Raw genomic sequence first — 27602 nt, 5'->3', positions numbered from 1 at the left:
CTCACCAGGCAACGGCCCTCACATCGTTCAAATTTATTTCTAATATATCGGAGAAATAAGATAAAAAGTAATGTTATACATTCAAAATACAACATCTCAGACTACAAATTGCTTACATTTTTTTTTTTGGGGGGGGGGGGGGGGGGAGAACCCATTTTATGCCATCCGCCCTGGTACCATTGTAAGAATTGTAACTATGAATTCATAAAGGGAGCATTCAGTTAGAGTTTGGTCTTGTGTAGTAGGGGGAACTGGAAAACCCGGAAAAAGAAACCCACTCGTCCAACTTGGTGACCACTAACCAAACTCACACTCGCCTAGGCTGGGAATTGAACGCAGGTTCTCTAGGAGAGAGGCGAATAGGAAATTCCTATCGAGCCCATTGGTATAGTTCTATACATAACATATCATATAGCTTTCCTATTATTTAGCATGCAAGTGTTACTCTAACCCTTAAGCTGCTGATGGCGATTTTAAAGGCTATGCAAACAGCTTGGAACCAGACCAGACGCCGAGTAACTCGGCGCCTGGTCAGGTTCCAAGCTGTTTGCCACTCTGTCAATATATCCCCAAAGTTTTAAGTAAATTGAAAGAAATTTAGAATAAACCAGACAACATTTTTGAGCAGACGACAATTTACCCAGCATGCAAAGGGTTAATTACTGCTTAGAAAATACTTGCTCTGCCTTAACAAATCAAATAGTTATAGTTCTTGGTTGGCTGTGCATAATTTCATTGTAGGACTGTATATTCTAATATATTTGATATTATTTCATCTTATGATAACATTAAAACAGAGAGAGATATACATGTTGTAAGCAAACTATCATAATTTTTATACTTTAACTATTTAGTTATCAGATGGTTTAATGTTACCGAAGGGCCAACAAAATAAAGAACACATTAACATGTCTGTATACTCATGTTTCAACACCATACTGTTTGTACATATTTATAAAATGCAATGTAAAGTTTTGTAAAAATAGCTGCAACTTTGAAGAAATAAAATGTATCCACCTTTCTAACAATTATGGCAGAATGTTAAATCACATCTCTGCTTAAAGTTACTTGCCATTTATGCAATGATTTAACTTGTCATTTCTCAGAATTTTTGTGCATGTATGCAAAAACATAATTTTGGTTCATATTGTAAATGTTGATGAAAAGCTCTCATGAGATGCAACATGTTTTGCCTTTTTTTATTTAATAACAAACATTGATTTTAGTGACAAAGAGTGTGATTATTTCCTTTTTTTATTTTTATTTTTTTAAATAAACATGTAAATCCATAATTATTATGTTAGGTAGTTTTTTTTTCTGTGTTAAAATTCCTTAATTAGCTGTTATCATGTATAATAAATAAATTCATAAGAATGGTAATTGCCAATTACATTTTTTACGTTTGATTTTTTTATTGATAAAAGTAATGTTTCATTTTCTGTATAAATAACACTATGGTACGTCAGACTCATAAGGAATACTTTTATAAGTGACTTTAGAGGTGTTTTGTTTAAGGGGTGTTTATTTCATGCGTTGGTCCTTTTTCCCCCTAGTAAAACCTTACAGGTATTTTGCCACCTAGTGATTGGGAGGGGGGGGGGGGGCACATTACAAAAATAAGCAGTGTTAATATGGTGTTTTGTTTGAGGTGTTGTTTTCCCACATCCTTATGTGTAACCTTGGAGCCTGTAATTAAGAGGTACCTTAATTGGTTTGTTAAAATTAAAATCTACTCTACTGTAACATTCTCCAGATGACAGCAGCCAATTGTATTAAACCAGTTCATTCGTTTTAAGTTTGTAAATGATAACCCATTTATGTTTTTTGTTTTTATGAATAACGCATATCAAATATGATTTGTATCTTTTTCTTATAGCAGGATTGAACTATTTCATCTTGAAGTGTGTTAATAGGAATATATCCAGCAACCTACCGGTATCTGAAGTTTTGCCAGAATAACTACAATATTGGACAACAAGCTCCGGAACTTTGTTATTCAAGGTACCTTATTTGTAATGAAGTGAACGATTTTGGTACATGCATTTGTATTATAGGTCTCAAATATAGTTCAGAATGAACCCAAGGAGTATTGCCCATAGAATTGATGGTGCCTTAAATTGGTGGGTTATTTCCTTATTTATATAAGGGACTATACTGTTTTTAGCTCGACTATTCGAAGAATATGGAGAGCTATACTATTCACCCAAGCATCAGCATTGGCTTCAGCGTCACACCTTGGTTAAGGTTTTGCATGCAAGCTTACTTAGGTTAATATCTCAGCAACTCCTTGAGGTATTGCATTGAGACTTTATACAATGGTACTCAACCATCCAACCTACTTAATTAACCAAGTTAAAAGAAATAGTTGCCTTTTTTATTCGACTTAGAAATTCTGGTTAAGGTTTTGAATGTTTCCTTATAAAATATTTGCTGTGTTCGGTATTGGGTCATCTGGGGTTAAAAACTAGGTCACCAGGTCAAATTAAAGGAAAAGCTTGTGAACACTATATAGGTCAAAATTATGAATGTATCTTCAGGAAACTTGGTCAGAATGTTAATATTAATAATCTCTAGGTTAAGTTTGAATCTGGGTCATGTGCAGTCAAAAACTAGGTCAAATTATAGGAAAAGCATGTTCACACTCTAGAAGCCACATTTATGACCATATGTTCATGGAACTTGATCAGAATGTTATTCTTGATGATCTTTAGGTAAAGTTTGAAACTGGATAATCAGAGGTCAAAAACCAGGCCACTAGGTCAAATCATAGAAAAACTTTGTAAACACTGTAGAGGTTACATTCTCATGATCACCATGAAACTATGGCAGAAAGTTTGTGTTAATGAAGTCTATGTCAAGTTTGAAACTGGGTAACCGGAGTTCTAAAACTAGGTCACAAAGTCAAATCTTAAAAAAAAACTTCTTAAAAACACTGTTGAGGCCATATTTTCTATTTTATCTACATGAAACCTGGTCGGAATGTACTTAAAAGAGCAAGGTAAGGTTTGCAACTGGGTCATCTGTGATATTAAAAAAAATCATCTGTGATATTAAAAAAAACTTGGGTCACTAGGAAGGATCTAACCCCCTGTCACAATTGCCCTCACCCTGAAAACACTTATTTTACACTTGAATAGGATCAGGTGAGTGATGCAGAGCCTTCAGGGTCCTCTTGTTTCATTTGTTGCCAAGCAATAATCAAGTACATTGAGACTAAATGTTCAGAACCCAAATCAAATGTTACTAACATAAATGATTTGCAGACACACACTCCAGCTAGCTGGCTCAAACTCCATATTTCCTAAACCCCCTAAAGGATGTTCATGAAACTTTTGTAAAATGTTCACCTTATAATGACTGAACATGCAGAACCCACATTCCAAGCTAGCTGGCTGAAAGTCAAGGTCACAGTTAATGGTCAAACATTCAGGCCACATATTTTTTGTATATTTTCATGCCTACATTGGTGTTTCTTTTGCACCCCTCAAAGAATTCCTATGAGACTCAGGTCAAATGTTCACCCTGTTCAGATGAAGTGGAGAACTCACATTCTAAACACAGGGTCAAGGCCAAAGGTTCTAGCCATATAATTCATGTTCGCTATCTCCTGAACCTGATTTTCATAACAAGTGTGTCCAATGTTCACATCAACCCATACACATAGTCAGTTCCATATCTCCCATTGTCAAATATCATGGAATAAAATGAGACAAGCATTTGGGAGACATCTGTTTAGGGTCCCAAAAAGAGCCCTCTAGTTTGCCCTGGCACAAATGGACAGTGTTGTTAATATTAATGAAATATACTTGCCTTTAAATTCCTTTGTTCATACTGATTTATGAGAGAATTCATGATTTGCAGATTAATTGTGATACTGTAGCCCAGCAATTATTACAAATGCACTGGCAAGAAAACTGGGTACTTAACAATCATCACAAATTTTATACGTGGCATACACAGATTGATTTATTCATAAAATTGCATAATTGCTCAATTTTAAACAGTCGTAAAATCTGCGGTAATAAAAGAACTTTATGATTATTGTTCATTGCATAAAATAAGTTGTACAAGTTTTATATTTTATATAAATTTACATTACACAGCCTGTCAATCAAACTTACGCCGGTTGCTACCTGTCTGACCAAACAGTGTCCAGATTAGTCGGGGCTAATATCAGTTGCCTGTTGCTTTCTGCCATGTCTGTCTCCGATAATCTGCACTTAACAACAGTAGTGTAATAACACTGTTTTCTATACATTTAACTCAAAATATGTTTCTTATTTATTATAACTAAGAGGTTATGTAAAGACAATTGTAGAAATCCAAAATTCTGACATTTTATTTTAATGCTGCTCAAATTATGCTTTTTGCATTTGTTTGGTAACAAAGTGACCTTTAAGTAGACTATTTCAACCCACCAAATGTCTTCATGTAACTGTCCATATTATTATATACGTATATTTTCTGTTAGTCTGAAAATAAGAAATTATCGATCAGTATTCAAAGTGTATGATATTGACAATATCTTTAAATACGAGGCATATACAATTGCATTTAACTTTGTTTGGACATAGTCTGTTAGTGAAAAGAAATGAAATCACATCTCATTGCTTATATGAATTGTGCAGAATTAGAAGATTTTCTATTTTATTAATTGTTATTCATTTAAGCTTGCATATCAGTTCTAAGATTGTTGTATTTTTATGCTAAAGTGTCATATAGTTTTTACAATCGGTTGTATTACATTGTATAACTGAAAAAGAATTACGATCTCAAAAAATTAATCATTCTTTAACTAAGTCAGAGTACATGTGAGTTGTTTTTATGCCCACCTTCATGCCCCCAAAGGTGGGCATATTAAAATCGCACCGTCCGTCCGTCCGGCTCTGTAACTTTCCCTTGTATGGACAGATTTTAAAAATAACTTGCCACATGTGTTCGACATACCAAGACGACGTGTCGCGTGCAAGACCCGTTTCCCTATCTCTAAGGTCAAGGCCACACTTAGTGTTTATTCACAATGGAGTGCTGCATATAAGGACATAGAGTATAGGTTGTCGTGTCCGGGCTGTAACTTTCCCTTGTATGGACAGAATTAAAAAATAATTTGCCATATGTGTACCACATACCAAGACGACGTGTCGAGTGCAAGACCCGTGTCCCTACCTCAAAGGTCAAGGTCACACTTAGTGTTTATTCACAATGGAGTGCTGCATTATATATGATAAGGACATAGAGTACAGGTTGTTGTGTCCGGGCTGTAACTTTCCCTTGTATGGACAGATTTTAAAATAACTTGCCACATGTGTTCCACATACCAAGACGACGTGTCGCGTGCAAGACCCGTGTCCCTACCTCAAAGGTCAAGGTCACACTTAGTGTTTATTCACAATGGAGTGCTGCATATAAGGACATAGAGTATAGGTTGTCGTGTCCGGGCTGTAACTTTCTCTTTTATGGACAGATTTTAAAATAACTTGCCACATGTGTTCCACATACCAAGACGACGTGTCGCGTGCAAGACCCGTGTCCCTACCTCAAAGGTCAAGGTCACACTTAGTGTTTATTTACAATGGAGTGCTGCATATAAAGCCATAGAGTATAGGTTGTCGTGTCCGGGCAGTAACTTTCCCTTGTATGGACAGATTTTAAAATAACTTGCCAAATGTGTTCCACATACCAAGACGACGTGTCGCCTGCAAAACCTGTGTCCCTACCTCAAAGGTCAAGGTCACACTAAGAGTTTATTTACAATGGAGTGCTGCATATAAGGACATAGAGTATAGGTTGTCGTGTCCGGGCTGTAACTTTCCCTTGTATGGACAGATTTTAAAATAACTTGCCACATGTGTTCCACATACCAAGACGACGTGTCGCCTGCAAGACCCGTGTCCCTACCTCAAAGGTCAAGGTCACACTTAGTGTTTATTCACAATGGAGAGCTGCATATAAGGACATAGAGTATAGGTTGTCGTGTCCGGGCTGTAACTTTCTCGTGTATGGACAGATTTTAAAATAACTTGCCACATGTGTTCCACATACCAAGACGACGTGTCGCGTGCAAGACCCGTGTCCCTGCCTCAAAGGTCAAGGTCACACATAGTGTTTATTCACAATGGAGTGCTGCATATAAGGACATAGAGTATAGGTTGTCGTGTCCGGGCTGTAACTTTCCCTTGTATGGACAGGTTTAAAAAAAACTTGACACTTGTGTTCCACATACCAAGACGACGTGTCGCGTGCAAGACCCATGTCCCTACCTCAAAGGTCAAGGTCACACTTAGTGTTTATTCACAATGGAGTGCTGCATATAAGGACATAGAGTATAGGTTGTCGTGTCAGGGCTGTTACTTTCCCTTGTATGGACAGATTTTAAAATCACTTGCTACATGTGTTCCACATACGAAGACAACGTGTCGTGTGCAAGACCCATGTCCCTACCTCTAAGGTGAAAGATACACTAAGTGTTTATTCACAAGGGAATTCTGAATATAAGGACATAACAGTGTAGGTTGTCAAGTATGGGTGGTATTTTTTATGTTCAGAGGCAATTTAAAATAACTTGCCATATGTATTTGACACGTAAAGGCAAGATCAACTTTTCATGTACTGACCTTGTTTGTAGGTCAATGTCACATTCAGGGGCATTCGTCACATACTGTGACAGCTCTTGTTTGTATAATAAAACCTATTTTAACAGCTTACAACTGAGATCTTGGCAAATTATTATATTTGTCATAAGAACCCCATTGGAAATAAGTTGAATAACTTTAATGGGTTATCCTGTGTTATATATTTGTCCCATTGAATTAAATCTTAATTAACGCACGTACATGTATCCAACGCATTCTAATGATGTTGTGATTTAGTAAAGATATCATCCCTTGTACTTTGGTAATCAGTCTGTGATATAACTTTATGAAATATTTTATTTATTACAAAATGACATGTATATATATGCATAAATAAATCTCATAGATCTATTATCATGCAAAGGTCATAAAAAAGTTTATATAAAATGGTTATCAACAATAATAATTTATTAAACTTGCATAAAAAAAGGTGATTCTTATATGAAGATGGAAGAAAGAAAGCGAAGTCCATATGATCTATTAGCAAACGTTGTTTATTGTTGACTTTTGTAAACACACATACAGGTTTTAGCAACTGGGTGAGAAAGGCTTCCCAGTAATATTTGTATCTTTTTTCTGACCAGACATTTGTAGTGAATTATTCAGTTGCAGTGGTTTTGACGCCACTGAACCAGCACTGCTACATGACAGATATACATGTTTGACAGTACAAGTGCATCGTCATTCTTTGTCATTTTTAGACACTACTTGTTGTGCGTTGGCAGAAATGCAGAGTGGTACCACCAGTCGTCTATGCCACCTTTCCCCTCATTTTAGAGGCTAATGTGGACAGTCCCTGCAGTTTACAGCTAAGCCCTCAGTATAGCCCTACAAATTTTAGGTAAGGAATAAATTTTGGCTACAAGCTTACGATTTATGCACTCGTTTAAAGTCTGTACTTGTTCTGAGCCCAACTCACATTCCACATCAAAATTTAAGATCCCTGACTAAATATTTTTTTCAGATGTTCTGACTAAGCTTCATGTACGTACACTACTAATATTTGGATAAGAACTTTATCAAATTGATAATGATTTAATAAATGAGGTATCCCAGATTTACACCCAGTCCTCTTGCAGATACTGCCGATGGCGCGTAGATCCAGTACATTGGGCCTGAGTTTCCAGTACTGGGTTGACATCTCCATGCAGCCGAACTAGAGCCAGGATTAATATCAGACGGTGAGCTTCTGCGTATTAATTTCCTAAACACTGCTAGAAGTCTAAGCTTTCCTTTTGTCATTTTTACAACTAAAAAAAAAAGGTGACAATATCAGAGACTAGATACTAATTGATGTTCCAAATTTATACATAGAAAACCTGTTTTATGCTTTAAAATCAAATAAGACCACAGGATTTTCATTCATTTTAAGAGGCACTGTGGAACTTTCATTATTTTCATTATTCAAATGCATGATTTTAGCATGATTTTTATTTCAAAAGTTTTTTTAACACATTTTAAATGCAGTGAAGGGGCTAAATCAGGGATAAGGAACAAGTAGGTCACAAACATTTTATCATCTTTCTTATTTCATCTAAATCTATAAATCTTATCTGGAGAAACATCAAATTTTGTTTGATCTCAATTTCTCGGAAAATGTAGCTGTCTGAGGACCTATTCATCAATGAGTATCACTGTCTTGAAATTGCTGTTGCGATAGAATTTTCATAGAAAAATACTAAGGAAAAAAGTGTATTTCTTACTTAGAGGTTCATTAGTAATAGTAATAGTTTTTATTGTATAACAAAGGTTTGCATTAAAATGACACTTATTCAAAATCAATACATACACATGTGTATTAAAGATACATTTTGGCTGATAAATCTTTAACTACTTACTAAATAATGCATTTATGGCAAATATTAATTACTTACAACAAGCTTGTAACTGTAAATTTAAAAGTTGAACATGCAAAGATAATAAATGATATGTGAGTGCTAAAAGATTTACTGTGATGTACTATTGTCTCATAGTTAGAAATACTGTTATTTCTGCACATTTCTTTCAAACTCAACTGGTTATCCTCCATAAGAACCATTGTTTTATACTTTTGTTCATCCTTTTTATTATCATCAATATACAATTATATTAATTTTGGTAAATCTTATTTTGGAGTAAGAGTGCATCTTTAATGCGTCTGTGTCATTGTAGCCCAAGTAGTTCTTTAAAACAATTTCCCCCCACTTAGGTAGCATTTGATGATTTGAACATTGCATTCTTGTATATATTTTCAAATTTACACATGATTGATATCATATTTGAAGACAATTAATATGTGGTTTTGAATCATATTTTGTAGGACCTCTCTGTGGGTGGATGAATTCAGAGATGACCCCAAAGATGCGGCCATGACTGTGTCACATGGACGTTATAGATGAAACCATCATGATTTTTTGGTGATAAATCAACAGACAAAGTGTGTATAATTTGTGGATAAATAGTGTTAAAGCTAGAAACTTATCTACGAATTCCTACTCAAGTGGTGAACTGGAATAATATTGTATACAACAAAGAAGAGAATCTTGTTGTGGGCCGACTTCTTACACAATTCTGCAGTCGTCTGCACTAGACCTGTTGGAGCAGTTTGATTTGATTTATCAGTGGCTCTACCTAAAGCAAGCTTTTGTTTTCACAAGCTTGATGTAATATTCTTCTTATTTTCAAACTAAAAAAAAACCCGACATTTGACAAGTTCCATGACATATTTAAGGCATATTTTCCGAAAATTGAAAAGGTAACAACCCTTCAAATACATGATTGTTTTTGAGTGAAAAATTTAAGAAACAAGAAATTCTACCTCTTTTAAACCCAATATACCGGCTTGGAGACCGAAATCCATCTCTGACATTGCCAGAGGTTCTGTTCAAACTTGTAAATACTTTAAATAATTCGGGTTGTGGATACAATTAACTGTAACATGACTGTATATTTCTTATGTACAAAATTAATGTTTATTTTTTTTCTGAATAGTAATGTTTAAACTTTTTATGCAGCCAATGGTGTTTTGGGCTTTTGTTAAAGATGCACTCGAACTCCCAAATAAGATTTACCACAATTAATAATATTACTTAAATATTCCAAAAAGGATGAATAAATGTCAAAAACAATGGTTCTTATGAAGGATACCGAGTTTAATTTTAAAGATATGAGCATAAAACACAGTATTTTTACCTTTTGAGACTAATATATTAGTAGACCACAGTAAATCTTTTAGCATTCACCAATCATTTAATATGTTTTGCGCTTTCGCTATTAAATACATGGTTACAATCTTGTTATCAGTAATTAATAATTTTCATAACTGCATTATTTAGTAAGTAGTTACAGGCTTATCAGTCATAATTGATGTTTGTTGTACATGTGTATGTATTGATTTTGAATAAGAGTGTCACTTCATAAGCATCTAGATTTTCTATTTGTAAACATGTACACGATTTATTTATTTATCTCTGCATCTTTTATTTTGAATCATAAGGGATCAATTGCTGTTAAAATAACTTATTATATACATCTTTTTAAGTGACATATACATATTAAAATGGCCTTATTATTATTGCCATCATGTGATTGTAGTATAAAAGTTAAGACCAGTTTGTGGCAGCCTGTGAGTCAGTCATGTTGTTGTGATATATCTTTCATCATGGTTTTGAGAAATGGGAACAAATGCTTTAAAAATATGTTTTACTATACATGTACTTTGATAATGTAAGGCTTCATAAATGGAGTCTGTTGTGTTTTATATTGTGTCTTTTACTTTTAATTCTCTTTTATAATTCAATGCAAAGACTTGTGCAATAAATTTCTTTCTCGGAATAATAGAGTTTGTTTTCTTGCTACATCACTGGCAGTGATAATTACATGTACACCTAGTAATGTATGAATTGCATCCTCAATGTGTTCCCTTGACATTTGACTTATATAAATAGGGATTTTCATTCGAGTGACAGTGTTTCATTGTGAACATTTATGCCAAGTTCTTTCAAATCTCTCTTTGCATTGAGATGTAAAAATCTGGACAAGCAAAAATACTTGAAACTTCAAAAAATCATGACCCCGAACCCCCTTAAGGACAATTCTGAATCCACATGAATGAAGCGTTAGCTACGCCCCTGCATGTAAGATGCAATGCAGATGAGGCAAACTACATGTACAAGGATCTCTGACCAGTGACATTAAAATATGAGTGTGACCTTGACCTATGGTTATGGGTTTTGTCTTCATATAGTAAACTTTTGTGAACCAAATCTCCAGGTGCAGAGCTAACCTACATCTTAAGCACACCTTAGTTTGACTATGACTTGTGGTAAACTACAGAAATGAGTGTTGCATGCGATATATGCGTTATTTTAAAATCCCCTTAATTCACTTAAAAAAACACCGAGGCAGACCGCTCTAGGGGTCCGGGGGCATCCCCCCCCCCGGAAATGTTTTTTGCAAGAAGCAATTTTCTGCATTCTGGAGTATCTTTGGTGGAATAAAATGCTAAATATATGACATAAAAACACAACATTTCAGCATTTTAGGGCTATAACTTTTGATACAGTTGAAGTTAATTCTACACGGTTTACATGAATTAAGACAAAACAAATGTGCATTTAGAAGAAATTTACTGTCACAATCATATGAGGCTTTGTTACCAATACCATGAACAACCTACTTCTAAACGTCTCACATATCGTCACTTTGCATAATCAATAAGTTAACATTAAACGGTACTGTACTGTACCGTAGTTTGTAGAGTTTATTTACTATATCTAATATTCACTTCTTTTTTTCAAATATAGACGTTCCGCCTCGATGGTTTGTGTACATTAAGGCAAATGAAGAAAGTCGAAAAGAGTTATTTTTAGAGCTAAATGAAATTGTTATATGCCAAGAAAAACACCGAGGCAGCTCGTGCCTCAGTGTAGCTACGGCACTGCATGTTTATTGACTATAATAAATATCCGATCTATAATGTTAACAATTTTATTTGCGAAAAATAGGGATAACAATGTTTTTTTCAAACTTCATAAAACTGCATTGCCCAAATATCACAAAATACTTTTATTTTAATCACATAAGACCGAATGTATGTTTGGGGTACAATCAGTTTCAGAGGACGTCAAAACTATACAATACAAATCTAAAATTTTAACAGTGTGTACTTAAACAAAACGATATATTGTTATTTATCATGTAGGTGTACATTTGCTTCCCTGCAGCTCATACGTCATAATTGTGAATCTCAGCCAATCAAATACGAACAAGCGCATACGTATGCGAAGTTTAATCATGAATAAATGTTATGCTTTTGTAATTAAATAAATCTATTTTTAACGAAAATAAGCACGTTTTAACTACAATGTTTATCATATCATTTATGCGATGTGATGCCGGCCTGCAGTCTTACACAGACTTTTTGTTCGTTTTGATATTCAACGCGATATTTAATAGGCATTGATATCAATTTACCATTGATTTTAATAATGCGCTCATGTAATCACGTACCTATAGCATATATATACAAACAAAAGTACAATCAATGAACATAATCATTTTCATCGAAGCAATAATTCAAAATGCAAAACATTTCATTTGACTAAATACATAAGAAATTCCATGTTACACTATACTGTTTTGAGTAAAAATATAATAAAAGTAAAAAATAGATTTGAGTTTTTGAACTCTTAAAGCTGCACTCTCACAGATTTACCATTTTCACAACTTTTTTTGTCTTGGAAAGAGCAAATTTTTGCGTAAATATCTGCAAACCAATGATATAAGATTGCTGACAAAAAATCAGATCGTAGATTTTCATATTTCCGATCGAAAATGATGGTTTTATGGCCTAAACTGTTACTAAACCGTTACAACCGGTTTAAGAAAAATGCATAAAACATCAATTTTTGAACTTAAATACAAAAATCTGCGATCTAATTTTTTGTCAGCAGTCTTATTTAATTTGTTTCCATGGATTTTCACAAAAATTGTCTCTTTCCAAGACAAAAAATAAAGAAGTTGTCAAAACGTTCAATCTGTGAGAGTGCAGCTTTAAAAAGGTAGCTATTACCTTCCATCGATTTCATGTTCGTTCGTATTAAAGCCTAATACTTTGACTAGTGAGTTCTTTAGCAGTTTACGTCAGCAGTGTACAGAGATGATAAATGCAAATTGTCCCTATACCAGACGTAATGCTCTTAGCATGCAAATTTCATTATACGCTAATAATTTTGAATGAAATGAGACATTTGACTTGTGGCTTTTAAGTATATCATAGACAAATAGCCAGAAACATAAAATTTTAGTTAATTATCGACATGCCAGGAATGTTTTTTGTTTGTTTATCTTTTTATATTGACTAAACAATATTTTCTAATTTCAACATCCAGTTAAAATGAGTATTTACTGTAGATAATGATCGCTTTAATTAGTTTCATTTCAAGAATTGGTGATATACTAACAGTTTAATGCTCTCGTTTCCACAACTTTGGTTTTTAATTGGCTTGGAATGAGCCAATTTTGACATAAATGTCTGAAAACCTGTGATACAAGACTGCTGACAAAAGATCAGGTAGCAATTTACGTTCAGAAAAAATATATTTACAACTAAACGCGTTTTAACGCTATAACAAGAAATGTTTTTTTAATAAATATAAAAAGATAAACAAACAAAAAACATTCCTGGCACGTTTGTGAAGAAATATATGATAACGTAACGCGAGAGTGTAATCTTGTGTTGTGGAGGAATTCGGGGTTCCCGAAGAAATCCCACTTGTCCAGCTTGGTGACCACGAACCAAATGCACATGCGCCAAGGCCGGGAATCAAGCCGGAGTCGCGTTGGCGAAAGCGACTACTCTAACCACTGCACTAACCAGACAACCCGTAAACGACTCAACTAAGAGCATTGTTACAAAATTAAGCTGATTCTGCTACAAAAACTGACAAAACGTCCAAACTCTCAATCTGTGAGAGGGCAACGTTCATAGTTAATATCAAACCAGGAAACTGAAAATACAATCTCCCGTTTTACCTCATTATTTTGACATTAAAGATGCACTCTTACCCCAAAATAAGATTTACCACTATTAAAAAAATAATCTTCAATTGTCAAAATCAGTTGTTGTTATCGTTGTTGGGTGTTGTTGTTGTTATTGTTGTTTTTATTCAGCGAATAATTCACTTTGAGTTAACAGTTAAAACCATGAAGTTTATGTTTAACTTTTTATACCAGTCAAACCATTTTTGAGCATACTGGAATTGTTTTACTTAATTAAGAAATACATTTCCGTGAATAACATTTAGATTGATGTACACTTTGGAAGTAAACGCATATAAAAATTCCCTGAGTAAGAAATAATTTAAGGCCGCTATGAAAATGTATGAATAAAACACATTGATTTACCATTGTTTTCCAAGAAAACGCATTAACAGTTGCTTTGAAATAGAGGGGGAAAATAGGCCGCTAGGCCGCTAACTTCACGGACAATTTATTCAGTCCGAAATTAAATACGTTGCAATACACTCTTACTAATCTGTTAACTAAAAACATTCTAATGTTTAAGTACAATTAATCTCTGTTACGATTTATTTTTATTTTGCATGTTTTAATATGCCTTGGTTTTGACAGGAGTTTTTATGTAAAAAAGGCGGATTATTTATTACGGCTATGATATGTATAATAAAATATACAACTCCTACGATATTTACAGTCAGGTATTTCCGAGTATACCCTAATTCACGCCGGGTTATCATTGGAGCCATAACATTTTGTTATGTGTTGAAAATGCTCCAACGCGTCTTCCGTTATAGTGCCAATGGGTGAAATATGGATGTAAACAGTGAGTATGATTTCTTATTTTTCATTTTTAGAGGTTTGTACGAGTAAATTTAAAAAAAAATGGAGAATGTAGTTCCACATAGGAATGGCCATGAGTTGTTCTAAAGGTAAAAGTTCTGAATAAAATTTAACATCTGATCGTCTAGAACTTGCATAACTTGCTAGACGTTAGTGTTGACAAAGTAAAAATCTGTTAAAAATTACAAATCATGTTTATGTATATATATAAACATGATTTGTAAATTTTATTATATGCTTCAAAATTATAAATAAATACCTTGTTTTCTATGGATTAGTTTATTTAAAAAATACAAATATTTCCTGCGATTTTATTTCAATAGAATCAATACTGAAGCTGAAAACTCACTTGAAAGTATATTCTGCTTACCATTCTCTTAGTAGTAGACATGTTTTTTTTATTGTTTTCAAACAACACCAAAAGCCTAGCAAATTCACAAAAAATAATAATTATATGTTCGGAAGTACGTAGGCATGGACAACCATTTGTATCATTCGGAGTGCACATGTAATTTGACATGCAATGCAATGACGTGTTTTAGGGAAAGTTTTTCATAGTCTTATTTCACCAAGCTGTGTCTCGTCAATATCTGTTTGCAATCACTACATTTCATCTGTACCTTGTTTGAGAGTGTTTCCTTTGTTTCTCATCATACGTCAGCTCCCCTATCTGAGGGGTAACAAGTAGGAGGAGCTCGACAATTTAAAACGCCATTCACTTATTCTGCACGATAGGAAACGTTGTTTTTGACAACATGCTGCAAAACATGTACGTTACCTAATTCCCCTGTGATAGTGCTGAAGCGCTCTTGTATTTGTTCAATAGATCGTTTGCAGTAACTATTACGTAAAGTACACATTCTCTCTTCCAATGTCTAATAATAAACCGTGCAAAACTTGTTTTCATTGATTATAAATGCTCAAGTAAGAGGAAGGACATGGTAAATTAGTCAGGTTTTCACAGTTTATATGCGCTGTAAATTTAATCTAGGTGTTTATCGAAAGCGGGGGAGATATGATGCCTATAACCATTACCATCCTATTTGGTAAACATATGATGGGAAATGCTTAAGAGGGATGGCAAAGTGAACATGGTGAAGTTTGGTAAAGATAAGTGTTTAAACGCGGACACATGACGTGAATTTGATCAAGTGTTGACATTTTAATGGCCCAAATTATTTAATGAATAGTGTGATTGTCGATCAACCCAATTAATAAAATAGCGCCGTTGACATCAAGGCGCAGAGCAATATGTGTCTGTCATGCTACATTCATGTGACATAAAAATAACGTAATGTACGTGCTATTTCATGTAATCTTCTTGAAGAGGTGATGCAATGATATGCAGGAGACATGAAAAACGAATCAGATAACTAATACATGACGAAAACCAGAATCAAGGTGCTATTTCATGTAACCTACTTGAAGAGGTGATGCGTGTGTTTCAGTGTCGATTGTTTAGAGATCAGTGCATGAAGGCGACACTATATTATACTCTTTCATGGAAACAAGATCCTTACCCCAGCGATTTCTTTCATATATACTACGATCAATTGTTCGTAAAATAATGAGACTGGAAATTACAGTTCTGCTACTCAGCGCCAACAGACGGTAAATTGCACAGTCTAATAATTCAGTACTTCTAATATCTGGAAAATTTGGAAAAAATGTCTAGTTGAAATTAAGAGCGTCAATAGAATTACTTATTCAACATCTCAAATTTGTTTCTATCTACAGAGGGAAATTATTTTACCAACAGCCCTAGAGCTGTTTGACAAGATCCTATAACTATTACACAAGTAATCACGATGTGTGATAGATTTGATCAGGAAACAGATGGTTCATTCATTCATCTCATGATTTGTGGGACTCCTTCCTTTTTGAACGTGTTTACTCTCACACTATATGCTTCCAACTCAGTTCATGTTTTATTCATAATTTTCCTGCAGCAGGATTGCATCGACTAGAAACGTACCAATAACAATTTTGTGGCTCTCTTTGATAAATATTCAAGGAATCCGAGCATCAAATAAGCTCCATTAACAATGATCGTCGTCTAAAACGCCAAAGAATGTGGGTGTCAGCTGAAAGGGTTTTTGGTTGCTGTTTCTGTGGAAAGAAATGCATCATGCATGTAGTTTCTAGATCAATATGGTTCGTTTTGGGCATAATTTATGACTTTTATACTATTGATAGTAAAAGTTAAGAAAAGTTGGACTATTTAAGAGAGGGGGGACGTGCGCAGGGTGCGGCCCCGCATGGATCCGCTAGTGGTTATTGTATAATAACTCTTTTTTTAACTGAATTCGGACGCTAAATTACTTATTTTACAATATTTCAAAGTCCAATAAAGCTTGTTTTGTATTAAATCTCTCTGCACATAAAATCCTTTCAACGCATACCAAAACGCACAAAGTCATCTAAATCTCTAGTATGTGTGGGTCGGATTCCTTAATAAGTGTGAGGTTGAGATATGGTTACATGGTTAACACCTGAATCTCACCAATTAACGCTAACCAAACGCTTATCAATATGAAGTTGAGATTTCGTTGAACGGTTTGACCCCCATCCCACCAATGACCGCTGACCCAAACACTAAATAATGTGAAGTTGAGATTTCGTTGAACGGTTTGACCCCCATCCCACCAATGACCGCTAAACCCAACACTAATCAATGTGAAGTTGAGATTTCGTTGAACGGTTTGACCCCCATCCCACCAATGACCGCTAAACCCAACACTAATCAATGTGAAGTTGAGATTTCGTTAAACGGCTTTATCCCCATTCCACCATTAATAATCGAGATAAGAATTTCCATGTAAAGTGTGTCTGGTTGCTTGTCAGATGTGCTTTGGCTTGTTGTCCTCGTATCTCCAATTTTGGCGGCTCGACGTTCCCTTACTTTCTAATGCAATTTGGTTTGGAGGCTCAATGAAAGTCCACATTTCAAGTAGAAATAAATGGATGTTAACTGTGTGTATATACTATATGCCTTGTAACGAAAGTCTTGAACAAATTCAGTCGTCCATGTATGCATTTTAATATAATATATATCTCGGTGAAAATCATACTTCTTTTCTTACTGGTCTAACGACTGCGTACATTTGTGTGTTTTATAAACCACTAAATACAAACTTCAGAAATGATTAATGAGGTTTGAGTTTAGTGGGATATTTTCTGGTTTATGATAAAAAAAGCCCTGTAATTATGTCAACGAAACTCCATACATCATATCATATGTATCCAGATGTTGTTATAGTAACCTATACAATATTGATGACTTCTGATATTCAGCATCTTTGCTGGAAGGAAAAAAACCATCAAACCAAAACACAAGTTTAATTTGATTTTGTATTAAGCAACTTCAATAAATACATTCTGTAAGACGAGTCCTTCCGAAACACAGCAATTATTTAAACTATGAAAACAGCAATTTCTGAGACAGAAATTATTGGTTCAACAATGTGAACGCCTCTAGCACTTGCTAACTTATTTCACATTTTTAATAACCAAAATACGAAAAGCGATGTGAATAAACTACCTGCATGCACGATTACAAAATGTTACAATATTGCTTTGACGAAAGAAGACTGTGTCGAACAATGATGGGAATAAATTTGCAATAGTTAGAGTTCATTTTGTAAAATCTAAATGATCGAGAAGCGCAGAGCGAGCGGAGCAAGAAACAAAGTGACCTTATTATAACAACTTATCAATTTATCAACAGACTAGGAACTTAATTATGATTTCATTTTTGTAGATATGTAGATATGAGTTTAATGGCGATATCCTCGGTTGGAAATGAACTTTATAATCTACTGCTTAGGGATCCCTGGGACTCTATGTGTCTCTTGAATAAATCGAGAACTACTGAACAATTTCAGACGGGTTTTTTCAGGAAGAACGATAGACCCCTGATCCAAATATCAGAATGATAGGATTTAGAGGGGGGTGTATTTCTGGCTGACAACAATACTTTATTTCTTTCAACTTCCTATATAATTGAACAATTTGCTCTGTTCAAACGAGTATTTTGGGTGAAATATTTCCATTATCTTAAGTGGTAAAAATTTAATAATCCCCCGCTAAAAGCACTATGACATAACATGGTGCAATTTCAATATTCTTGATTAATGGCTCATTTTGAAAGAAAATATTAGATTCCTAATTTGAAGCTTCATTTAAACACAAATTAACATGTGTATGAAAACTAATGTTAATTGCTAAACAATGGTTTTACAGGGTAGGCGAATGATTGGTACGGGCGAAAATATGATCCCTTTCCAATATTTATATATTGACCAAAGATTTGAACGAAATCGATCTTAGACGAACTAGTTTCAAATTGGATGAAAGAAAAACGAACACGTAGATTGAATGAAAATAGGGCATTATTTATAATGCCATAAAAGTTTTATAAATCTATTATATACATGTAGTTTTTACCGAGAGATCATATCTGCTAGCCTGTATTTATATATATATATATATATATATATATATATATATATATATATATCAAAGACATTACCATCTCTGTTCGATACAGAAAACCTTATGGATTTAGTTGTTATGCATTATCCATTGAATGCTAAATTTCTCTCTCTCTCTCTCTCTCTCTCTCTCTCTCTCTCTCTCTCTCTATCTCCTTCGATCGATCGATCTTGCAAAGCAAACAGACATATATAAAATATAATTTATCTCTAATTTTGCATACAAATATGCAAATGCAACTCGGAGTTAGATATCCAAATCACATGGGTAAGTCATCTAGAAGTGATGTTCGCGCTTTTTTTTTTCAATGTTTCTACGAAATGTTTTCAAATGTTTGGATAATTTTCGCATTTTGGAAATATGTTTTAGCACAATTTTGGCGCAAGCGATGAATACTTGTGAAAATATCGGTATTTTTATATTTAGACCGCTCGTTTGATGGGTTTTTCCCTGAAGTACAGTATTATTTAAAGGGAGCTTTTTAAAAATACACTTCCATATTAAAGCAAAATTACTGTGCAAACGATACCACAATGCTGAGTAAGTTTTATCCGTGAAATAGTACCATTAATATGAACAATCTTCTCATTTGTCATTGTGTTTACAGCTAACAAAAAAGCTTAGACCGTGCAAATAAATTCAAAATGGATCATATGTTGACAGTATTGCATTGCGATAGAAACTACAATTACAACAAAGTAGCCAAACGACTTGTGAATTGTTTCATTTTTGACAGAACTGCTACGAGATAAAAACGTTGTTACTTTTACCGTTGTAAAACTTCAAATGTTCACTTCTCGGAAAGTTTAATGGACACACATGTGATCTTAAGTATTTCTTACATAGTTTGAGATATATGTTTCAGCTGTGTTTGCTTTATATAATATATTAGCCAATATAAAATTCGTGCATTACACTTTTAAGAGTTTACAACGACTACTTTTACAGCGTTGTTAACTTAAAACAAAATTCTGAACAATTGGACCAATGACGTATGTGTATCATTCTGACATGACTTAATAAGGGGCTTTTTTCACGTTCCTGTGATATGTCTTATGCATAAATAATACTAGTATACATATATATACATTAACTCTTATTTGCTGAATGTTAATTGTGTATGGATATAATAAATACATTGAGTCAAGAAATCTTTACGGATCAGGGTGTTTGATTTACTGGTATATTATCTGCCATTTTATGGGGACTCCGATCTCCATTAACAAAACTCGTTTAGAAATAAATTATGTCATCATGTTTTAAAGGTCTTGTTCAAGTTATGGCACCAATATTTCCCCCGGTAATGCATATGAAAACACTTTTACTCTTTGATACCGTTATTGTAGAACAATACACAAAAGTAAAACAATATTCTGTTTTAGTGGGAAAAGAACCCACGCCGGTAAAGTCAAGGAAAAACCAGAAAACCGACAACAAAACCACACGCCCACAAGAATTCGTACACACACTTGAGGATAACTTATCCTTGAAGCCATTTTTGAAACGCGATACTAACGTTATTTGAAATCGCGAACTTCAAAGACAATATTTGAGCATATCAACATTGGTTGAAGGGTTCCAGCCGTCAGTGTCTTAGTTTTTTTTACTCCTAATGATATGCCAGTGACTTTTTATTTCTTCTTTCAAAAAAAAAATGCATTACACAAAAAAACATGAACAAGTCCCTTTAAAGAGTTGATTGATTTTGCTTAGTGCAAATGTATTAAGGTACACCCTCATATTTTCAAATAGTTTAATTGCTACACTTAAACATATGTCTGCATTCCTAGCATAACTGTTTAATAGATTCGTTTTTAATGCACTAAAGTCAAACGTGCGCATTACAGCTGTATTGAACAGTCCAAAAGCAGCAACACCGTCACAGTATAAGTTGTAAATATTGCGCTTTTGGGCCATGTATTACGCCATAGAGAATTGTTAATTTTAATAATAGTTTATTGCATGTATGTTGAAAAAAAAGCAATACAAATAGATCATAAATATATACCTTATTTAAAACAAATGAGTGATTATCTGACATGCAAAGGGATCGGGCCACGAGTTATACCAACATCAGTTACGGCCCTTTCCCAAAACGTCAAATAAATACCAAGCAAAGGTGTTGTAATATCAAAGTTAGTTTTTATATCAACATAAATTTGTATTGTTATAAAAAGGACATAAAGAAAAAGAAATATAGAGAACAATATGAGATAAATATATAGAAAGAACACGAAAAAGAGAAATTAGAAAAATAGGCTCCTGCTACTGATCTTGTAACTAAAAAACGGTTGGTGTTTTTAATAAAACAGTGAGCTTCTCTGAACATTTTGATCGGCGGAAACCATGTCATGTCCGAAAAGTAGTTTAGCTGTACTCAGTGGATGAAATTGTCTTGTGTTTCTGAACATTGTTAATCTCTGCTCTGTAAATAATGTACAATGAAAGAAAAAATGTTCAGCATCTTCTTTGCAATGTGTACATAGCGGCGAGTCTCTAACGTGGTTGTAAAACAAATCTGAATTTAAATCACTACAGTTATTTCTTAATCGCGCATGATAAACGGATAGATGACGTTCGCCTTATAGATAAAAAGACGGTACAGCGCGTTGTTTGAATTTGTCTTTTAATTTGTGCTTGAAACTCGAAAGAGTCGGTGATTGCCTTATATCTATATTGAGCGTGTTCCTAAGTGACACCGACGATGGTAAAGTTGAGCGATTATATATTTCTAAACGTCTATTCATTGTTACAAAATTTTCGTTGTTCGTTGTTCCGCAAATTATAAGGAGTAGAATCGTTTACGATGGTTGGAAAATGTTCAGATAAGTATGCAGGCAATTCACCGCGGGAATATTTGTAAACTAAAATTGACTTTTGCATTTCTCTTCTGTCCGACAAAGAAGTCCATCCTATTTCTTTGATAAGTCTATCAATTGATACTGATCGTGTTAGTCCAGTAACAATTCTTGCAGCTTCGTATTGAAGTTTTTCTATTGTTTCCTTTTCATAAAGTGTACAATTATCCTAGACTATTGAGGCGTATTCAAGAATTGGTCGTAGGTATGATATATATATATATATTTGATTTAGAGTTTTGCGGTGTAGTTTATATTTTAACGATTGCATGGAACCAATAATCTTTCGGGCAGAACTAATAATATTGTCTATATGGTTGTGCCAAGTTCCATCTGCACGCCTAAATGTTTATGATGGTCACTTAGGACTAGGGGTGTGGTATCAAACATAAAAGATGGTTTCAGCTGTTTTTTAAGAGAACAAAATAAAGCTTCTGTTTTTGAAGGATTGAATTGTACCCGCCATTGTTTAGACCATTCGAGTATTTTCTGTAAACCACTATTAATTATAACCTCCATGAAGTGCGTGTTGTTCGATGAAACCGCAAGAGAGCTATCGTCTGCAAAAAGCCTAGTTGACGATGTAAGGGTTTCAGCGATATCGTTCACATAAATTAGAAACAGTAGTGGACCTAGAACAGAGCATTGTGGGACCCCAGATGATATGTGCTTAATGCTAGAGAATGAAGTTCCTATAAAAACCCTCTGAGACCTATGAAGAAGATAATGTGATAACTATCTTCGTACATTTCCTGAAATTCCGTGTTCTTGGAGTTTAAATATGAGACCACGATGCCAAACTCTGTCAAATGCTTTAGATATGTCACAAAATACAATGCTTGTTGACTGTTTGTCATTGAATGATTTGCAAATTTGGTGATATACATCAATAAGTTGATACACCGTTGAGTGACCAGGACCCGACTGATACTTGTAAATGAGGTTGTTATGGTGCATATAATTGTACATGTGTTTAAAAATAATTCGTTCCATTACCTTTCCCACACAGCTTATCAACGAAATAGGTCTATAGTTAGACACCAAAGTACGGTCATCCTCAAGTTTCCATCTTGTGGGATATATACATTCTCGAATAGATCTATTAAAGATAATACGTAGAGGAATACAAATAGTGGATGAAGTATTTTTAGGCATTCTATGACTAATTTCGTCGGGACCACTTGCCTTATTTATGTCTAAGTTGTCAAGGACGTCTTTTATTTCAGTGTCAGTAATATCAATATGACTTTATTCGCTATTCGTCTTCATTCGTAAATTGGGTAATTGTACATTAACGTCGTCTATATTCGAAATGGAAACAAAATAGTCGTTAAGAGAACTTGCCTTTTCAGAATCATTAAATGAGTAAGAATTGTCTAAAATTTTCAGTGGCGGTATTGCATTTTCTTTACCACTGTTTTGTTTAACTAGCATTCTGACAGTTTTCCAGTAAATACGTGGATTTGATGAATTAAACTCCATAAGTTTACCCTCAAGGTAACTAAAGAAGAGTTCTTTTGCGTGTTTAGTCATATTTGAAACTTTATTTCTAACCCTTTTATATTCGATCCAGTCACCCAAATGATCTGATCGAGTAGCTTTGCTTTTTAATTTATCACGTGTATTGGATAATCTTCTGATTTCGGAGTTATACCACGGCTTATCTGAATATCAAATGGTCGCAAAGTATGTAGGGATACATTTCTCTGCGATATCTATAAATGTTTTTGTAAAATTATTTGTAGCGTCATCGATATGTCCGTTATTCAAATAGGTCCAGTCTGTGGTTCTTATAAGTCCATTCATTTTATTAAAATCGGCTTGTTTATAGTTCCATACCTTTCTGGTGATACTATTTCTAGTAGAATAACTGCTTTTTATATAGGCATGGGCACAATAATGGTCGCTCATGTGTTGGGGAGTTTCAAAAATGCCTGAATTTAACACATTAATGTGGTGAGAAACTGCAATTGGATCAAGTAGAGGTCGTTATTCTAGTTGGAGTATCTATGACATTACGTAAATTGTTTAACGCCATGATATCTGGAAACTTTCGGTTTAGAGGATTTAGTTGGTCTTCGTTGATATCTCCAACAACAATGATATTGCTACAGAAATCACGTGCCTTGTCTAGGCAAATGTTGACTCTATCCCAAAAATCAACTGTTAAATGAGGATTGCGATATATAGTCCCTATTAGATAACATTCATTTTTGGATTTTAATTCGACCCATAATGATTACACGGGGAAAATTGACGATTTGAATTTGCTGTACTCTTTCCGACTAAAGAAAAACACGAGAATTGGACATCGAATTATGCTTGTTTGTCTAAAGACAATATAGTTATACCAACATATCGCACACCATTTTAAAGGTAATTGACTCTTCTTATTTAAAAATGGATTGTTTTTATGTTGGTTGAGAAATTTGCAGAAAACTGGACTCTACCGTGAAATCGGGTAAGTTTGAGTTACATACCTTGTTTCTTTTTTGTATATCAAAGACACTAAATATCTTCAGATGTGTTGTTTATCTCATTGTATGTACCCAAAATGGTTTTAAACAACATTTTAGTGACAAACAATGATTCAGATGCCTGTGGCCCTAACCAGCTCCTGCGAAACGCAAGCGGATCTCGTCAAATTCGAATGGCTAAAACATGGTAAGTTACTGAACGTGAAATAATATAAAATTGAAGCAAAGTTTACCAATTTCCTAACTCATGTAGTAAAGTGCCAGAGTATATTTGATTATATTTGATGAATAAAATGCATACATGTTATTTTGGCAGGAATTTTTAAGATGCCTTATTCCCTAAATTATGTAAAATTGCAAATTCAAATACACATGCTATTATCATGTAGACCATACACATCTGTCACTTCAAATGTTGCATAGTATAATCGATATATTATTTGCTCAAATATATCATTCAAAGTTAACAAGTCAAAGTTCCATAACAAACATAGTTAAATTATGAGTAATCAGTAGTGTACTGTACTGTATACTTATCATAGTTTATAAACTCTGAGAAAATCATTATTTAAGCTTACCACGAGAAAATTCACTCTTCCTTTTCTCAATGATTAAAGATGTTATTTTAAATCTTTAAACGATTATTATGTAACATTACTTCATTTCTTGTTTATCTGTCAAACAAAATAAAAATCATCCAGACAAGGGAAGTCACATCAAAGGGAACTGATTTTGAAAATTTCACAGGTTACCTCCCTTTATTAATCTGCGTGCACAGGGCGCATGTCAAACACAAACAGCGTTTGGTTGACATCGTCTGCAACAAGAAAACGAAGACATTCAAAATGTGTTGGTCGGCAAACTGTTCGAAGATAATTTTGATTGTTTTCAATGGTATATTCTTGGTATGGATTCTAGTGTATTTCGTCTATAACATTGTAACAAAACCGAGGTATTTTATACACATGACACAACCGCATTTTTTCATGTTATTGTTACAGGTTTTTTTTTTAAATCATGATACTGTATTGATACAGGGGAAGTCATGATCTTGATACAGGGGTAATCATAAAATCACCACAATTCTTTAATTGTAAAGAATCCTTGTACGTCGATGCTCAATAGTGAGCCCTGTGCCCTATTGGAAGAAGAATCAAAATGGTTTTTCAGACTGCTAAAAATATCCCGGAACAACCTGTTTTCGACCGCCTAAGGATTATTTACATTTCAATCATAACTAAGTGATAATAAAAATAAATGTTTGTGTGTGCCATTTAAAGCAATCATTCATCTTTGAAAAAACAAAAAAATAAAATTTGTTTCAATCGTCTGTTGTTTACATTTTGCATCAAAAATGGCGGCTGTCGCATAAATACAACCTGATTTCGACCATGACCTTTAACTATACTTCACAACAAAAGTTTGTGCACAATATTTTTCATTATAATTTGTATAACTTGTTTCAACAGTTTAAAGTATTTTATTTTTTTAAAAAGTGATTAAATGTTTACATATTTGCCATACAGTCACTTTATAGTTGCTTATCACCACAAGAGGGGCAAAGGAATGCATCATCCCTTCTAATGGCTTTCACATGGGTATAAAATAAATTCACCCATCATGAACCCTGGTACTTCTGGCCCAACTTTGAATGAGCCTCATATGACCTGCCCATGCTGCCAACTGTATAACTTTATGATAACTGAGAGCCCAATTATAATTCAAGATAGTTACCTGTAGATTAATTTCATTGATTTTAGAATAAGCAATATACCATATTTTAATGCGCTTTTAATGTTGTGCACTATACTTATACTTAAAGTCCACCAAAAATAGCATGCCTATGATGCTACTTAAACTAAAGTAAACTAAACTTTCTCCTCCTTTAATGGCAAAGAAAATCCACCTGTTTGTCTTCGCTACTGCATATGCAGGGCAGGACTCACTTTATTCTTTCTTAAGACTCATATTTTTAAGGCTAAAAATATCTTACCACCAACTCATTGGAGTTCTGTTATGGAACTTTGATAAAAGTAAGATCATGTTGACCTTTCTAATGGCACAGTATGAAGAACTTACTTTGGGGTGGCATTTGCAAACATACGAAGGTCAGGGGCGTAGCTAGCCTTCTTTTCATGTGGATTCATAATTGTGCTAGGTGGCTCCGGGGGCACGCCCCCTTGGAAAAAATTAAAAACGATGGTGCATTCTGGGCGTTCTAAGGTGCTTTATTTAGTATTGGAAAATGGACAGTTTTAGGATCATGTTGTTAAGTACGCATACAGCCACTTTGGCTAGTTTTTAAAAAGAATGTCATATTAGTGTGGATTCAGCCGCGTACTTTCGTAAAGGCATCTACGCACCAGAAGGTCACCTGCATTGACTGCAAACGTTGTCCACAGCTTTATTGAACAAATATTATCAAGCATGTATTTACTTTCATACTCCATTTTTGCGTAAAGGTACTTGGAGTGGGCCTGGTGGGGCTTGGCGTGTTTGCAAGTTTCACAAAGACAGAGTACCATGATCTCATAGGCGCTTCGATGATCCAGATCTGCACGTATGCCGTCATTGGCGTGGGAGCGGTTGTGGCCCTCGTCGCTATGGCAGGCTGTGTTGGGGCCCTAACGTTCAACCGGAAATTGCTCATTATGGTAGCATGAACGTTCTATAATTAATACTTTCATAGACGAGTATAATGTTACGGGTCTGGTTGTATTCAATCTTACACGTTCGTGTTTTAAAAATAGATAATTTCCGAAGATGTAATGTGCATTTATTAAGCAAATGCATCTGATAATCAGTAACCAGATACAAAGTTTAGGTCTTAGAAATTAAGACTTTCAAGCAGTAAACCGAAATACTACATTACTGAAAAAAAACAGTCGTCTAAACTTGTGCGATTTTAGAAAATAGTTTCTTCATTTTATTTTAATTCCAGTACGTGATTTTACTGACCATTATCTTCTTGATCGAAGCAGCTTGTGGAGTGATCGGCTTTCTGTATTACGATAAGGTTCGTATGAGAAACTGTAACATGCATGGTATCATAAATTAGTGTATTGAATTATATAATTTGTTATAACCAGATCAAACACTTTCACGAGGGCTAAGAACCTAGTTTAATTAAATTGATTTCATATTTTAGATGTACAGTTATGACAATGACATCTACACTCAATTAACTTATTGCTCGAATGGTCAGTGTTCAACTCACACATTTGATGATCACTGTAATATTAAATTAACGTTCATGGGCTGAGCTGATAAATTAAGTATGATCAGAAGTTTCCTAGACATAT

At 34.2% G+C, this 27602-nt stretch overlaps 2 protein-coding genes and 1 long non-coding RNA gene across 3 annotated transcripts in view; all 3 read left to right on the top strand.

Moving 5' to 3' along the window:
* Positions 1-9409, top strand: part of LOC128203230 (uncharacterized) — a 38299-nt gene extending 28890 nt beyond the window's left edge. Inside the window, exons 4-7 of the long non-coding RNA XR_008255897.1 lie at positions 1877-2001; positions 7334-7473; positions 7712-7813; positions 8932-9409. This is a non-coding gene — a long non-coding RNA (uncharacterized LOC128203230). The remainder of the gene's footprint in view (positions 1-1876; positions 2002-7333; positions 7474-7711; positions 7814-8931) is intronic.
* Positions 9410-14357: 4948 nt separating this feature from the next.
* Positions 14358-27602, top strand: part of LOC128245501 (CD151 antigen-like) — a 26402-nt gene continuing 13157 nt past the window's right edge. The window contains exon 1 of the mRNA XM_052963683.1: positions 14358-14454. The gene's annotated coding sequence lies outside the window, so the exon portion shown is untranslated. The remainder of the gene's footprint in view (positions 14455-27602) is intronic.
* Positions 25101-27602, top strand: part of LOC128245502 (CD151 antigen-like) — an 8338-nt gene continuing 5836 nt past the window's right edge. The window contains exons 1-3 of the mRNA XM_052963684.1: positions 25101-25205; positions 26763-26954; positions 27242-27316. Coding sequence (XP_052819644.1) covers positions 25146-25205; positions 26763-26954; positions 27242-27316 — 327 coding nt within the window. The 5' untranslated portion in view covers positions 25101-25145. The remainder of the gene's footprint in view (positions 25206-26762; positions 26955-27241; positions 27317-27602) is intronic.

The sequence above is a fragment of the Mya arenaria genome, chromosome 9 (genome assembly GCF_026914265.1).
Source record: "Mya arenaria isolate MELC-2E11 chromosome 9, ASM2691426v1".
Classification (NCBI taxonomy): Eukaryota; Metazoa; Mollusca; class Bivalvia; order Myida; family Myidae; genus Mya; species Mya arenaria.
This window is presented reverse-complemented; position numbering and strand designations above follow the sequence as displayed.